The sequence below is a fragment of the Physeter macrocephalus genome, chromosome 12 (assembly GCF_002837175.3).
Source record: "Physeter macrocephalus isolate SW-GA chromosome 12, ASM283717v5, whole genome shotgun sequence".
NCBI classification, from domain to species: Eukaryota; Metazoa; Chordata; class Mammalia; order Artiodactyla; family Physeteridae; genus Physeter; species Physeter macrocephalus.
This window is the reverse complement of record NC_041225.1, coordinates 43,099,442-43,113,268: the sequence shown is the minus strand read 5'-3', so window position 1 is coordinate 43,113,268 and position 13,827 is coordinate 43,099,442. Positions and strand designations below refer to the sequence as shown.

Sequence of the window (13,827 nt, the reverse complement as noted above, 5' to 3'; positions counted from 1 at the left end):
GAGGGAGGGAGATGCAAGAGGGAAGAGATATGGGGATATATGTATATGTATAACTGATTCACTTTGTTATAAAGCAGAAAGTAACACACCCATTGTAAAGCAATTATATGCCAATAAAGATGTTAAAAAAAAAAAGAAAGAAAAACTGTGATCAAATATGTATAAAATTTACCATTTTAACCGTTAAAAAGAAAGTCCTACATTTTGAGTAATCTTTAGATGCACCTCTTTGTTGGAGAAGTGGAATTCTTAACATTTGATCTGGGATAATTAATAACTAAATCATACTTAGTGTCTGAAGCATTTTCCAAGTTAATATATGTGGTATGATAGGATGAACTTTCTTTTAGGATGGATTTTTATACTTTTATGTCTTGGTATTAATATGGCCAGAGAGATCAATATTTTAAAACTGTAATTATTGAAAAAATGATTTGCTGTACTTAAAAAAATGAGAGAGGTAAAAAAAAGTTCTATTAATTTGGCATTACATTCTTTTATGTAAATATTTTCCTAATATTTTATTTTGGTCTTCAGAGTGTATGGTTTTGAAATAATTATCATGTCTTATGTGTATTGCAGGTCACCATATCATCAGCCAACCTCTTACAGGCCAAGACTATTGCTGTCTGGAGAACGAGGCTCAGGTCAAACTTCTCACCTTGCTCCAGCACTTTTGCACACTCTAGAAAAATTCTCTGTGCACAGACTAGATCTCCCAGCACTTTATTCAGTTAGTGCCAAAACACCTGAAGAATCATGTGCACAGGTAGGTTTGTACTGTATCAAAGTACTTCCTACTTTCTTATTGTTTATATCTCGGTAGTGATTATAGATAAAATTTTTTCAAAGAACAGTAATATGAATATTAACTTTTTGTTGGTTATTCATTAACATTCTAATATTAAGGCAGAGAATCCTTTTGATTTTTTAAAGTGAGCTCATTGTTTTTCCCATGATACTTCATTCTTCTCTGAAATTTTAATAATCCTATTTCTTGTATTAAAGGTTCATTTCATTAAACAGTGTAGAAAGGGAGCTTCTTTTTGCCTTTTTCTGACTCTTTTTTCAGGGCCTCTTTAGACTTCTGTCTGTACTTACAGCCTTATCATAGTAAGGGAAATGATATCCAGAATATCCAGGAATTCCAGGATTTAAAATTAATATAGAAAAGTGATAGCAATTTTAAAATTATATATATTTGTATCAATAATCAAGTGTGTTTGATATTTGATTTTCAACTACTTTATATTTGCTAGCTTGTGAAGCAAAATTTTAGTGGGGCTGTTTATATTTCTTGACGTTTTAATATATAACTGTGAATTTATTATAAGTGTGTCATGTTGGAACTAGGGGCTAAGGGAATAAGTTTTTTGAACCGAGAGACCATGTCTTCACCATTTCTGTGTCTCTGACACAGTGCCCAGCTCATAGTAAGTACTCATTAAGTGTTTGAATGTCACTTTCTTCTTTGACATTTAGCCTACTTTTAGAGATTAGATGGCTGGAGTAGTAACACTTAAAGAGCACTGCACACAGTTTTGTTGTTCTTTGAGTTATAGTTCATAAATATTTAATACATAAACTATCTAATTGAAAACCATTCTGTACCTTGTAGCATGAAATAGATTTTTTTTAAACAGTTCATAGTGTCAGTTTTATTTCTCTTTTATTTACAATTCTTTGGGTATGAACATCCTAGCAGTACTTCACTACTTCTAAAGCCCTATTTAAAGGTTTTTTTTCCCAAAACCCATGGCCTGCCTAAAAAACTATATACCAGTAATTTTCTCCAAGTTTTATACATTTAATTTATCCTGACTGTGTGTGTTTTCCAATAATGTTGATTTATATGTTTGCTCGTATTTTTCCTTTTTAGTGAGACAAAATTATTGCAGTTTTTATGCAAGTAAGAGAATTACTTGGTACCATTTAAAATAAATCCAGGGCTTCCCTGGTGGCGCAGTGGTTGAGAGTCCTCCTGCCGATGCAGGGGACACGGGTTCGTTCCCCGGTCCGGGAAGATCCCACATGCCGTGGAGCGGCCGGGCCCGTGAGCCATGGCCGCTGAGCCTGCGCGCCCGGAGCCTGTGCTCCACAATAGGAGAGGCCACAACAGTGAGAGGCCCGCATACTGCAAAAAAAAAAAAAAAAAATCCAAGTGATTTACTAGGAAAATATAAATTAACAAGGTTGACTTCAGAGGATAGAGGATCTAAATAGACAGTAGTTGTGGAAGAAGAAATTGAGTGTCAAAAAGCACTAAATCCAAACAGTTTCACAGGTGAATTCTTTTAATCTTAAAGGATAAGATTATTTTGATGCCAGTTAAACTTTTCCAAAGCATAGAAAAAGAAGGAAAGACATGAAATCAAAAAAAAGAGTGATGCTAAACCTTTGAAAGAAATACAAAGAAAATTGTAGTCTAATCTCACTTAGACAGTGGTCATAAAGTAAATACTACAAATGGAATCTAGTAGCACATTGAAAGAGTAATATACCATCACTAAGGCATGCAAAATTGATTCAGTTACATGTGAGATATATAAATATTGGAATGAACACACTGAAGTTATAACTATTTGCCTATGATATGATTGTAGTATTAACTGAAAAACTGTTAGGGCCAATAAGAGAATTCTGTAAGGCAGACAATTTCAAAGTTAGTGTTATAAAATCAATAGTTTTCTTTTATACAAACAATAAGAAGTTAGAAATATGGTTGACCCTTGAACAATGTGGGTTGAACTGCACGGGTCCACTTATACATGGATATTCTTCAGCAGTAAATACAGTACTACAAGGTCCATGGTTGGTTGAACCTGTGGATGCAGAGAACCTGCAAATCTAGAGGGCCTGACTATAAATTATACACAGATTAACCCCTGCCTTGTTCAAGGGTCAACTGTGTAATGGAAGAAGTCCCATTTAAAATAGCAACTAAGTTTACCTAGGAATTAACTTAAACAATTAATTTGCATGGCCTAAAAGAAGAAAGCTAAAAAGTCACTTGAGGACAGTTGAATAAGTGAAAGACACACCTTGTTTTTAATTTCTGTAATTCAGAGTGTAGACTCAAGTCATACTGCACAGATTAAAATCTCAGCTACTTGTGTATTGGTTGTGGCCTTGGACAAGTTGTTTAACCTATTTGAGCCTTAATTTTCTCATCTATGAAATGAAGATAATGATACCACATAAGATTACTGTGATTATTAAAACAAGCTCATCCAGTAGTCTTGGCATACAGTACTCAACAACGACAGCTATCATCTTTATCACTACTGCTGCAGCTCCTTTCACAACTAATGGCTGGTAAGACTCAACATTGGATAGCTATGAGTTCTTTCTAAATTAATCTATAAATTAAGTGCAATTATAATTATAATTATAATCCCTCCAAATTTAAGAGGAGATGTTAAAAAAAAAAGGCTCTTTGTTTCCTCTAGAAAATAAATATGAGCATAGCAGGGAGAATTCTAGAGAAAAAAGTGTAATGAGGAATCCCTACCAGATGTTTACACATGTAATAGAACTGTGGTAATAAAGTATTTGTACCTGTGCAGGGATAGACAAAACAATAGAACAAAAGTGAGAAATCATGCTTAGGCCTATGTAGAAATAGAATTTAGTATCTGATGATGTTGAGTATATGATGATGATGATGATGATGACATTTGATATCATAGAATAGATGGATTATTTAATAAATAGTCTTAGAAAACTGGCTGGCTCTATGAAGGGAATAAGAAAAAACAAAACTGGATTTCCTACCTTTTTCTTTAGCCCCCAAATAGATTCTAGATTGTCTGTGGAACTGTAAAAGTGTTAGGATAATTCACAAGGTCAGTATATTATCTTGGACATGAGAAAGTATTTAATTTCAAAGCAATGAATGGAAGCCAGGAAACATAAAGATAAGAACAAATTTGACTTTATAAAATTTTAAATTACACATGACAAGAAACTTTCTTTAAATAAGATTAATAGACATAACCTGGTAAAAATTTGTATTTGTAGCACATGTCAAGGACAAGTTTCCTCACTATACAAAGATATATTAAAATCAGGAAGAAGAAAGAATAACAGCCTAATAAAAGAATTGGCAAAGTAGGAGCATGACATTTATAGGGAGAAAAAAGTAGCAAAAGCAACCAATAAAAATTTGAGAAGATTCTTTGCCTTACTCATAAGTGAAAAAAAAAAAAAGAAGCATATTAAAGCAGTAAGATGCTATTTTAAAACAACTATCAGGCTTGTAAAAACAAAAAGCTTGATAAACCTAATATTGGAGATATGGATGCTCAGACTTGGTTAGTGGAAATGTAAATTTTTTAATTGATTTTGGAGTGTAGTTTGGAACTATCTTTTAAACTTCCAAGTATCTTTTGACCCAGGAATTTTACATTAAAAAACATTTCCTAAAGATATATTAGCTATAAGTATTCACTGCTGAATATACAAGGTTATTCATCAAAGCATTGTGTGTAGAATTACCAAACAAAATAAGACAAAAAGAAACAAACTAAATGTCCTTTTTATGGTGGACTGGCTAAAATAAGGTATAGTAACAAAGGAATACTAGGAAGTCATTAACAAGAATGAGGTAGATTTACATAGGCTGATATGGAAAGGTGAAGGAGATACTAGTGAAAAAGCAAGTTGTAAATCAATCTAAGTATGATCTTTGTGTAAAAAAAAACTTAAAAATATATGTTCATGTTTATATATAAGTAGAAATTTTATCCAAGAATATCCCCCAAAAACTGTTAATAATTGTTGTTCTGGCTTGGGGGAAGGAATATGGAGGATTTGGGGAATGGATAAACTTTGTCATTTTAGTTTACACTCTGCTCTATGGTTTAGAATCTTTTGTTTCCTTTTACATGTATACTTGACAGTATCAAACAAACTGAAAGATAAAATCACTTTGAAAGAGGAACATTCTGTCTATAGTTGTTCCTTATGGCTAATGTGTGTGTATATTCCAAACACAATACTGGCTTAATGTTAGGTAAGGAAATATGAAGCACTGTAGTAAACTATATGTTGATCTTATTGGAATCCTGGGATTTTTTTTTTCTCTGAATCCTACTTGGCATCATTGGGCTAAATTTGAATTCTGACTGCATGTTCTTTGGTCTCTTTCACATATCTTGGCTTTTACTACTTTTCTGTCATGTTGGTGAGGAGGGTGGAGAGAAGTGTCACTTGGTGGTGGGAAGCAACAAAAACCCTCCATTTACTGTTTTGGTTGTGTTACATTGCATCTACTATGTCAAGACATCTCATCTTCTCTGCTTTCACCTGTGAGCTTCTGGGTTGGAAGTAGGGTTTATTCTTGAGTGACCACCACCTGGATGTCTAATCTAACCAGGCACTGAGTCAGAATTTTGTAGTCATGGTAGCTGAAGCTCAGACTTTCTCTGAACACTGACCAGAGACCACGTAAACTGTCACGGTTAATCCCTGATTGTTTGTATTTTAAGTGCATATTTAAAATTATTTATTACAATATAATATAACATAATACTGTCTTTTCTGGAAAATTCTTCAAAAAGAGGCTATTATATAATGAAACTGAGGAATTTTTTCTTAATTTGTAGAGATTTGCAAGCCTGGGTATAAGTAGGTATAAAAGTCCTAGGGAAGAGAGTGCATAAGTCAGGTGCTGAAATGCTGGAAAGATTAAAAACCCTTTCTCTCTATCCTTCTGTTCTGTATTCCCTTTCTTTTCTTCCCTTTTGCTTTACTTCTCTTTGTAGTTAGTCCTTCTATAGGTAGAATCCTCTCTAAATAGATGTGGAATATAAGGGTTTGGTCTGTGGCAAGTTATTCTTCTGTGATTTTCTTTTCCCCTGCCTCTAAGATATGTAATATAAATTAAGTTGGGTTATTTAATAGTGTAACATGAACACAAAAGGTAGTTTTAAAGGAAAGAAGTCTTAAATCACCTTTAAAGATCTGTATTTATGTGTGTGATAAGATGGAAAGGGGGGAAGGGCCCTACTTCATATTTCTTTATACCATGGGGACCGTGTTTAATTCTATGCCATTCTTTAAAACATCCACATACAAGCAGATATATGACAAAACTTCTGTTTCTTCCTCTGAATGCCCCAGCTATTGATTAATATTATCAGTTGCCTGAAAAATGGTAGAGGAGTTTTCTCATTGTTTCTTTCTTACTTTCTTTTTTTAAAAATCTTTATTTAGTTATTTGATTGCGCCGGGTCTTTAGTTGTGGCACGCGGGATCTTTGTTGCTGTGTGCGGGATCTTTTAGTTGTGGCACGTGAACTCGTAAGTTGCGGCATGTGGGATCTAGTTCCCTGACCAGGGGTTGAACCTGGGCCCCCTGCATTGGGAGCGCGGAGTCTTAGCCACTGGACCACCAGGGAAGTCTCTCATTGTGTCTTAAAATTTAATGAGCATGAGAATCTCCTGGGGGTGCTTATTAAAATTTCTGATTCCCTGGCTCCACACCCAGAGATTCTGATTCATGAAATTTGGGATAAGCCCAGAAATCTGCACTTCAAACATGCATCCCAGTTGTTACTAGTCTAGGTTTTCAGTAAATCACACTTTGAAATATAGTACTTTAGCTGATCACTGGACAGTAGTTCGACATTTATAACTGAAACAATTGCCTGAGTTCATAAAGTAGCTCTGTGTGTGTATGTGTGTGAGCATGTGTATGTATGTTACTGAGCATTTCATAGTCTTCCAAAGGCTCTGGAAGGACAATGGAAACTGATGTAGCCTGGAAGATTTATGGTTGTCCCAGTAAGTTCACAAGTAATTATTGAACCCTACAACAAGGTCAGAGATGTTTGTATCTGTAGTAAAAGACTTAACTGTATTAATACTCTTAAAAAAAAAAATAGCAACAACTATGAGTCCCCTTACTGACATATTCATATGTATTTTTTTCCCTTTTGTATTATTTCTACTGCTGATTTAGGAAAAAGGATTGATGAGTGTGTTATATTTAATCTTTTTCATTAATACAGAGGTATGATCGAATTGATAAATTTAAATATGGTCTGTTCAAAGCTTTGGAGTTTGGGTACTATATGGTGTTATGAGTAATTTCACATGGTCAGTAAGGTATTTTGGGGGGTGAAAATTTTAGTATTTTTTGTTCCCTAGAAAGAAATTGTATCTGGAAATTCTCAGGGGAAATCTGTTTTGGTTATGTGGCATTAAGGAATTAATATACTTACCTGTGTGTATACTTTGGATGCTCTTGCGTTTGTGAAAAAGGATTTCTGGGTTTCTCCATAACAGTCTGTGTATACTTTGGATACTCTTGTGTTTGTGCACGTGGGTACACATCTGTGTTTTACCATAGCACACTTTTTTTTGAATTGTAAACAAATTAAATTATCCTGGCCCAAATTGTATCACATTTACTGAAATTATTGACGTTTTTAGCAATGAAAATATCAGAAAAGGAATTTGGGTGTTTTTAATTTTCAAGAAATGTTGATTTGTATTAAATCCATTGTTCAGAAACTCTAGTATAGTTGTGTTTTATGACAGGCTGATTTTATATGCTTGTAAAGAAATTGAGCGTTTTATTTCTTGAATCCTGAATCTTCAGATCCCAGACAGTGCCTTCTTTTCACAGAGATGCTCAGTAAATCTTAGGTCAATAGAACATGAATGGAGTAAGTGACAAATATAATAAAGTTATCAGTAATGGAGACATATAATTTATTTTAACAGTTTTGATAGCATGGTTTAAGGAATTAAACTTATTTAAATAGTGCTTTTTAGTTTTTATAAAAATTGAGAACAAATTTAGCCCCCAAGATTTTTCTTTTACCTGTGTTTTATAATTTTAGTACTGTAACGTGACCAAGACAAATTCTGGAAATTTATTGATGGCAAAAAGTTGTTTTTCTCATATAGCCCCTTTTGGGAAAGTGAAAGCTATACTGGCTTGGAGGTTTCTGCTTCATGCACCTCTGTATTTAAAATGATTCCAGTTTTCAGTTTTTAATGAAAATGGCTTGTTATGGGCTGTATATTCTTCATTTTTTAAATATACAGTGAATTTTCACGCATAGAACATTTTAATTTGGCATCTAACGTACTGATTTGAAATTTAGCTTTTGAGATAAGGACCCTTATAAATATAGGTGCAGTTTATATTGTTAGTGCTTCCTTGCATGGATACTTCTAATTTCAGTGACCTGATTTTTGCCTTTCATATCATTAATATTCAGAGAAAGTAGTTTTTGATATTTTTTAAATAAAGAAACTTTAAAAAAGTTATATAAGGGACTATGATGTCTGGGACAAGAAGAGGCCAGAAATATATTGTTTAAAGAATCAAAATGAACATTCACATACACTGGTGTACGTTCATTTTATTTGTGCAAGAGTGCTGGTCATGTCAGAGGTATTTTGAAACGGTTGGTTCAGTAATTTGGCCTACTGTCTTTTTTTCTCTATAACAGTTTTTCTGTTTTCTACTACACCTTGCACATCCACCAATCCAAGACACCCTGTAGGTGAGTATTTTTCTAGTTATCAAATGGCATCACTTGTTCCCAAGACAGTTGCCGCTTCACTAAAACTAGGCTTTATTTTTCTACTATGAGATATCTGGTTAATTGATTTCACAGAGTGTATCTTATTCCATAACTTCAAAAATTACCAGCAAACTGCTGAGGAGCCGATTTTACATTATAGAAAAATCACAATAGGTTTAAACTTTTTTCTGAATTTTAAAATACTATTCTCAGACTCTATTCTTTTTGAAATTTCATTTCAAAAACAGGAGAATTAGTACAGCTTGGCTACTTAAAGAAAATATGAAGGTTTATTTTAATATTCTGAGATAACATGGGGTAAGGAATTAAAAAAGAAAACTTGTTTTAGTAGTATTTTAAAATTTTTCTGGAAATAAAGAATGTTTTTCCTTTAAAGGCTTCAGAGAAAATTTGGAAAATATTCCCTGGCTATTGGTATTGCATATAGTTAGATTAATTCTCAGTCCATGTAATTATATATTCATGGACCAGAGGGCAGAGCCTTTTAATTTTTCTATATTTGTCTTAGACTTTTTTCCTGATTTTTTTTTCCCCTCTAGGTTTTCAAATATAATTTCAAAAAGTTTACTTATAAAGATACTTTCCTAAAGTCTTTGGAAATAAAAAGGTTACTAGAGTATCATTATCATGTTCAGTTGGATAATTTTGAGAGGTTTGTATGAGAAAAGGAAAGAAATAGAAAAAAAAAAAAACCTTATGTATCTAGTTCAGCCTTGCAAATAAGTTTAAAACACCTACAGTATTGCATTGTTTAACTTCTGCCTCTGTAAAGTTTTTTATTTATCATCACTTAACCTTCTGTTGCTTTGCCCATACTCTTTGATATTTGCTAGCAGCTAGATGTTCTCAACACATATAGAAAACCTAACCTGCAAATACTAGACTGCAAGGCAGTATTTCATTTTTTAAAAAAGGCATGTTGTCTCATCTCTCCCTGGGCATGTGGTAACTTGCATGGCTGAGTTAGGGTAGGTAGTTTTGTGAGGTTTCTCAGTAAGCTGTGTAGTTTGTTAGTCTTTTTCATATAATCACCTTTCTCTCCCTGCTGACTTTCCCTAGTTTTATCAGCAACAGGTGTTGGTCACTGTCTTCCACATACCCATACCTGATTTGGGTGGCATATAATAAAAAAAATTTTTTTTTTTTTTTTTTTGGAATCAAATGCCTCTCTTGCCTTTGTGCTCCTGTGTGGTTCCTTCCTTTTGCCAATATTTATGCTTGTTTTTCTCTTATGAATCTTCTACATGAACTTTGGAAAACAGTAATCCTTGGATTTTCAAGATCCAGGATAAGAGGGTGCGTGTTTGCAGAAAAGGTCAAAATTTGAGAGTCCTGAAGGAGTTGTACTGTACAACTGTTCTGGATTGGTGGATATGCAAATATTAAAGGAAGGGAAGGAGCAAATGTTACTTTTGATGTGAGTGATCATAACATCTACATTTCCGATTTGGGGGAAAATTTTATTTGAGTATCTTTCATCTGGCTTATTATTAAATTGGCAGTACATTTTATTTTACACAGGAGATTTAAAGCTATATAAAATATAGTATTTAAAAAATTCATGCAAGTGGTAGGCTTACTCATTAAAGAAAAACAATCCTTTTGAATTTTAGGAATGTTTCTGATAATCCTAATCATTTAAATTATTTGATTCTTATTTCTGTATCTTGTACATTATATAGGTTAATTAAAATGTGTTTAAGAGAAAATAGGAGAGAATTTTAGAAGTAGAAGTCTCAAATTAAATTGAAGAAAGATAGTCATTTTAACTTACACTCGTTAAAAAAGTATTTAAGAGATGTCATAATAATCTGTGAGAATTTGTTGATGGGCTGTTGAGCTGTTGTTGACTTTTATGTAAAGGTCAGTAGTTCTGTTTGACAACTTATTAATAGCCAACCTGGTCTTTATTGGCATGTGTTGGCAGATTGTGACTGAAGCTATGGTTAAGACTCTTTTTAACACCTGAGGGAACTTTATTTTCTATTTTCTGAAGTGGGAGTATCTCATAGCTTTTAGCTAATTTATTTATTGTTCTTTAGAGATTAAGGGTATTTTGTGACTATTTTATAGAAGATTGAATTAAGTAAGGTAATGGGAGGTAAACAAGTAGTTCAGCAGGTAGTTCATTAATTTTAAGCTCTAGGGTGGTACATCTTGGTTAAAATATTTATTTAGTTCATATGTTGAGTGATTTTAGCCAATGTGCATGAACATGTAAACTATGTCTCTTTTTCTTCTTTGTGCTTCCTGATAATCACTCTTAAGTGGGTGACATATAGGTACATGCTTATCTCTTTATTTGCAGCATATTTTATAGTGGTGTTTTGCTTTATTTATATGATAGATAAGTGGAACAATTTGATGCCTTTATACTATTAATATATACTGAATAGGAATAATAAAATAACAAAAAAATACTCCTTTTCTTAGGTGGGGTAAGGGTAGATAGAAGCTGTATGAATGGCTTGTGCATCATATCTTGAACTGCTTAAATACTGGGGCTGAAAGTAATTATAGTAACAGGCCTGACACATTTAATGTATTTGGGGGTTACTGTGTAGACTTTAGAATAATATCTATTTGAATTTTTAATGCCAGTTCTTTCCTTAATTAGATTTTTCGTGAAGCTCGAAGAACAGTACCTAGTATTGTTTACATGCCTCACATTGGTGATTGGTGGGAAGCTGTCAGTGAAACTGTGAGAGCAACTTTTCTGACTTTGCTACAAGATATACCGTCATTTTCACCCATATTTTTATTGTCTACCTCTGAAACCATGTACAGTGAACTTCCTGAAGAGGTGAGAACTCATTAAATATTTATCTTTTCTTATTATATGGTTTTAAAATAGTTGACCTTGTAAATTTGACACATTTTAGTTATTATAAAATCAGTACCGTCAAGGTTCATGCCTTGGTTGTACCACTTATTAGCCATGTGACTTAAGTTAGTTAACATTTTAAGTTTCAGTTTCTTTTTTTTTGGTATGTATTTTGATATATTTCTCAGTGTTGTTGTGAATTTTGAGATAATTCATGCTTAGACCGGACCTCGACATATATAGTACCTACTAAGAAGATCTTAGCTGTATCATCATTAATGCCATTATAACTATCCTTCTCACTCTTATCATCTGTTAGATTATTTGGTGAGATTTGACCTTTCAGCTCTTTCATTGGTAGCATCACGTTAAGCTGAAGATTATTATGACTGTGCATATTTTTCAAATCTGATATTTAGCGTTTGAATTCACATCCAACTCAATAGTAGAGTATAAGATAAAAATCACAGTTTCAGAAAAAAATTAGTGGATCAACTCATGTGAACGAAATTGATTTTTAAGAAATTATTTTAACATTCTGAGCTTACTAGGTTTTGAAGTAATCTTCTTTCGAAATGCTTAGAAATATTTTGCCCAGGCAACACAGTTCTTATAAATAATTTACATGTTTCAAATGCTATAATATAAATCTTGATTACGTAGAATTTTATGATTCAGATTTTTCTTTTTTACCAAGTTCTTTTGTTCTGTTTTAGCTCTTATTATCTATCTTGTTGCTAAACTGGATTTGTACAACTTACTACTCTTGTAAGAAAATTATATTAAGTGTAGACTAGTTCATTTTTTGTTATTCAGAATCTGATATTATTTGGAGACCATTAATCAAAATATTTTTTATCACAGGGAGCAATAAAGTTTAGTGGAAAGATGTATGTAGTAAGAGTCAGAAAAACTTTGGTATTGACTTACTTGTCTTTTGATTTTGGATAAATATTTGAACCTAGAGTAGCTTCAGTTTCCTCACCTGTAAGACGTGGATAATAACAGACAGGCTTGTTGATGTGAGACAATATATGTGAGTTTCTTTTGGAAGCTACGGAGCTATAATATGTTGGGTATTATATTAGTATCATAAAGTAAGAATGCACTCGAAATTGACTTAGGAGAGTGGACTGAACCTGGACATAACCTAGGAGCCACTTTTAAAAATTAGATCCTCACTGTCAACTAGTTTTATTATAATTTTATAAAAAATAAAGAAAATTGGGATAATTAAGGGCTCTAGTTAGGAATATATACTTACCTGAAGTTTCCTTATATTGTTTGAAAGATTTGTAAATAAAAGTCTTACTGAACCTACCTTGATACACAGCAATTTTAATTTTGCCTATTCTTGTTGTCTATTTGCATATGTGATTTTATTGTTGGTTTAATTTTTTAAAAAACTAACGTTGCATCTATATATTTTCAATGTTGCTATATTGTTATAATTTTTAGTGGATTCAAAAAGCCTACTGGTGAGTAGGCTTTTTTCATTATTTGTTTACCAATAACCTTAATTAATAGCTAAAATATTAAAAATTTACTAGCATTGAATCCTGAAACTTCACCCCCCCCCCACCCTTTGTCTTCTGTATTCTTTGCCCTTATTATAGCAAATAGCTACTAAAGCTATCATGGATATTCACATTTGTGGGTGAAGATTATGGGGTTTTTCTTAGACTACTGATTACATAACATTTTATACTAATTGTCCTTAGGAAAGCCTCCTCTGCCCCCAAGGCTTTCATTTTAATTTCAGCTTTGCCATTAGTATATTGCTTTGTTTAGGTCACAGACTGAAATAGTAGTGAATAATACTTAGCACGTACTGATAAATATTTGGTAGATGAATGAAAAGCATGGAGAGTTGCAGACTGAGTAACTGTAGGTTAGCAAGGTGCCAGATCTATGGAAGAAGACATGAAGTAGACAGTGGGTAGTAAAAACGAAGTGATTCTAAAAGAAAGAGAGAAATAGCCAGTTACTATAGTGTATTTAAGAAAATACAGTGGTAAGTTAAAATAACAGTAAGATACAGATTTTAACTTATCAAATAGGCCAAAAAAAAAAGTTGGATAAACTCTCTCCAGGACAGTTCATAGTAATAGATTTAAATATGTCTATTCATTTTAGCTCAGCAATACCATTTATAGGTAAGTAGTTTTTCATAGATAAAAAAAGATACAACACGGACAACACAGAAAGTATCATAGCCTTTCTTCATGGACAGACACAAAGATACAGCACAGGCAACACAAAAAGTACAAGAGTATTTATCATAGCCTTTCTTAATCGATTGGAAACTAAATGTCCTAGAGTAGGGGATTGATTATAGTGGATTCCTTCCATGAAGTACAATGAGACCATTAAAAATATTGATGGGGGGCTTCCCTGGTGGCGCAGTGGTTGCGCGTCCGCCTGCCGATGCAGGGGAACC

At 33.0% G+C, this 13,827-nt stretch overlaps 1 protein-coding gene across 2 annotated transcripts in view; it reads left to right on the top strand.

The window, feature by feature from the left end:
- Positions 1-13,827, top strand: part of ATAD2B (ATPase family AAA domain containing 2B) — a 148,942-nt gene that overhangs the window by 86,641 nt on the left and 48,474 nt on the right. For both annotated transcript variants that reach the window (XM_024118530.3, XM_024118529.3), the window contains exons 18-19: positions 583-769; positions 11,181-11,366. In XM_024118530.3, coding sequence (XP_023974298.2) covers positions 583-769; positions 11,181-11,366 — 373 coding nt within the window. The remainder of the gene's footprint in view (positions 1-582; positions 770-11,180; positions 11,367-13,827) is intronic.